General features: G+C 48.3%; 2 protein-coding genes across 2 annotated transcripts; one reads left to right on the top strand and one right to left on the bottom strand.

Moving 5' to 3' along the window:
• Positions 1-20: 20 nt before the first annotated feature.
• On the bottom strand, positions 21-528 carry PPTG_18294 (hypothetical protein; the record flags this gene model as incomplete). Its single annotated transcript, XM_008916351.1, has 3 exons — positions 21-46; positions 69-316; positions 380-528. 3 exons carry the CDS (start codon positions 526-528, stop codon positions 21-23), a joined length of 423 nt encoding a protein of 140 aa, XP_008914599.1.
• A 176-nt stretch (positions 529-704) lies between these two features.
• PPTG_18293 (hypothetical protein) lies at positions 705-1,616 on the top strand. Its single transcript, XM_008916350.1, has one exon. It carries the CDS (start codon positions 734-736, stop codon positions 1,511-1,513), a length of 780 nt encoding a protein of 259 aa, XP_008914598.1. The 5' UTR covers positions 705-733; the 3' UTR covers positions 1,514-1,616.
• The last annotated feature ends 1,131 nt before the right edge of the window (positions 1,617-2,747 follow it).

The raw sequence follows: 2,747 nt of genomic DNA, 5'->3' as shown, positions 1-2,747 counted from the left end.
GTTGATGCCGGCGCTAGCACTCATGACTCCTCGGGCGAAGATGTCGCTGCCACGCAGCACCGCCTCACCGCAGAGTCGGTCCACAACGATGCTCTTGAATTCCGGGTTATACTTGACAATGGTCTGTCCACTGGGCGACGACGGGATCATCAGCACGTCGGGCAGTGACGCATGGGCGAAGGCTTCAATTGGCTGGCGATTGGCATCCAGAGCAGCCAATTGGGTGTTGAATCCGTCCAGATGAGGCTTCAAAGCCTGCAAAGCTTCCTCCAGCGACAGCTTTAGTGTGTTGACTCGAACGGCGGTGAACGCGGGCCTGCATTGGGGAGGTTAGCACATTAAACTATGACATTTTTTTTTGGTCGACTGCTTTACGTACGGCCGGGCCAGAGCACGCTTGATATTGGTCCAATGAGGCTCGCCGTACGCATCGCCAAGCTCCTGCTCCACTTGGTCAGGGAAAGACACGGAGAAGGCGTCCAACGTGGTGGCGCCTACAACGCCAGAGGTGTCCTCGAGCGGCGCCATGATGAATGAATGGTGGAGTCTATGCAATAGAAATCAGCTCTATGATTGGTCGAAATGCGTCTCAGAAACGTTTCTTTCAGTTTGATATCGTGAATGATGTTCACATTCATGTTGAAGTTGAAGGGAGTGATGGTCACTTTGATCCGTCGGTTGATGCAGCTCATTTGCTAACTTACCAGCACCCCAACACGAATATCTGTACATCATGGCCTCGCGCGCCCGTACTTCATCGTTCTCGACGCAACGCATTGCGACTGCGTACAATGGACGCGGCAAGAAGTCCACAACTTGTGTGAATGCCACCCCGACCACAAAGCAAATGGCTGTGATAAACTGGGAGAATGTGCTCATTCCGATGGACTGGCTGTCCGTCTATCTGGGTCTTGGCACCTCACACGCAGCGGTCAAGACAGCCGTCGTTCGGTGTCAGAGCTCGCCAGAGTTGATACAGTCGCTAGCGGCGATCGAAACCCGGATCATGGAGCTGCTGACGGAATCCATGCGACTCGTGGGTGGGCCTGTGTTCATCGTCAGCGAGTACCCTACAATTTACGTAGAGCTAGTGTGTAGCCTCTTCTTCCCGCGGCTCACGGCGGCTTTACGCAATGCTACGAGTGGCATCTACGTCGTTGGCACACCCGACACGCAGCTGAGCACCCAGGAGATGAAACAATGGAAGGTCAACTTGCTGCACACCGCGATTCATGAGCATTTGTTTACCGGAATGAGTGGTGAAGCTACCTTAAACTTGCTTGCGCGCTCTGTGACTGGAAGAATCAAGGTGGTGGCCCTCTGCTCCAGCGATGCCGACGTAGTGGCAATTTCGGCAATCCACTTGATGGCGCCGAATGCTGTCGTTAAACACATTAAAACGCAAGGTGTGAGACCTGCGTTTTCCCGCTCGCCTCAAACGCCAGTGTCACTGGATGATTTTTATGCTCAGCTGCAGAGGCTTATGCAGTTCGTCAGACAAAGTGCGAGTTAATCTACGCGCTCAGGGTGCAACATTAAGTAGGTTATCGTCAACAACTCACTACAACTATTCTCGTTTGCTAATACACTGTTACAGAGTGCTTTTATTTCCCGGTACACAATAGTCGAGTCCGCATCATTCCTTCATACATTGCCACAGAAATGTGAGAGTGGCTATGTGGGGCTGAACGAAGATGGTGGAATGACAAGAGTGCGGTAAGGTGGATATAGCACTACGCATTTCTGGTCAGAGCAATCGTGTTTATCACGATCGTGCCCAGTCGTACTCAAGCAGTGCATTATTGCTGCGTACACTACAAGAGACGAAATATAGCATCAATTCTTGATGCTGTATTCAATTGCAAATATGTATGTCAATTATTGCCTAGGTCAAAACACAAGTGGTCATCATTGACTGGGAAAACGGTGCTGGTGCGGGTTCATTCTATTCACAACGAGCATTTTGTTATAAATCAAAGCTAACTTCCATAAATGCCGGCTCACTTTCTACGTATATCTTGCCTTTGATCTATCTACATGTAGTGTGCACCTGCTTGGGATATTGATGAAATAATGAACGATAAATGCCCTGGCATAGTATTTTTTTTTTAAAAAAATTAAACGGAGAAGTACGAAGGCAGTGCAGCGAATTGGGATCCGGTGTGCTATCGGCATGAAATGCTTTACGTATTCGCGCTGCTTGATACTCTGGCGCTAGCCACTGCTGTCGGTATACTGCTGGTTATTCCGAGCGAGAATTGCCCATTATTTATTAATTCTAAGAAGCTGAAAAGGTTTGACCCCGAGACTCTGTCTAGCACGAAATTATTATAGTCTTACATCGGTTCCAAAATAGCTTCAGCCTGTTGTTGGAGTAAGCAGGAGCAATGTGCAAGCTTATTATTGCCCATTACACGTAGTACTTCGATGAACTCAAGTAATATCAAAGCACAACGGGTATTCTCCCGAGTTCCGAATTCGTGACTTAAGCTCGGAGTTCCTGTTGTACTTAAACCAAGAGCTGAATTCATTTTTTCGCCATTGCCTTCTTTCCTCGTCTCTACTTATTGTGAAATGATCAATTTTACTGTTCCAAGCAACCACACTACTTGTATTATTCGTACATCACTGTTTCGAAGTATATTGTCGTCAAGAACCGCGAAATCCAGGTGAAAAGTGATTCCATACTATGATATTCCGACTCGTAAATCCATCCCCATTCCTGTGGTCTTGCGCAATGCGCAATG

Source organism: Phytophthora parasitica (assembly GCF_000247585.1).
Source record: "Phytophthora parasitica INRA-310 unplaced genomic scaffold supercont2.82, whole genome shotgun sequence".
In the NCBI taxonomy this organism is placed as follows: Eukaryota; Oomycota; class Peronosporomycetes; order Peronosporales; family Peronosporaceae; genus Phytophthora; species Phytophthora nicotianae.
This window is presented reverse-complemented; position numbering and strand designations above follow the sequence as displayed.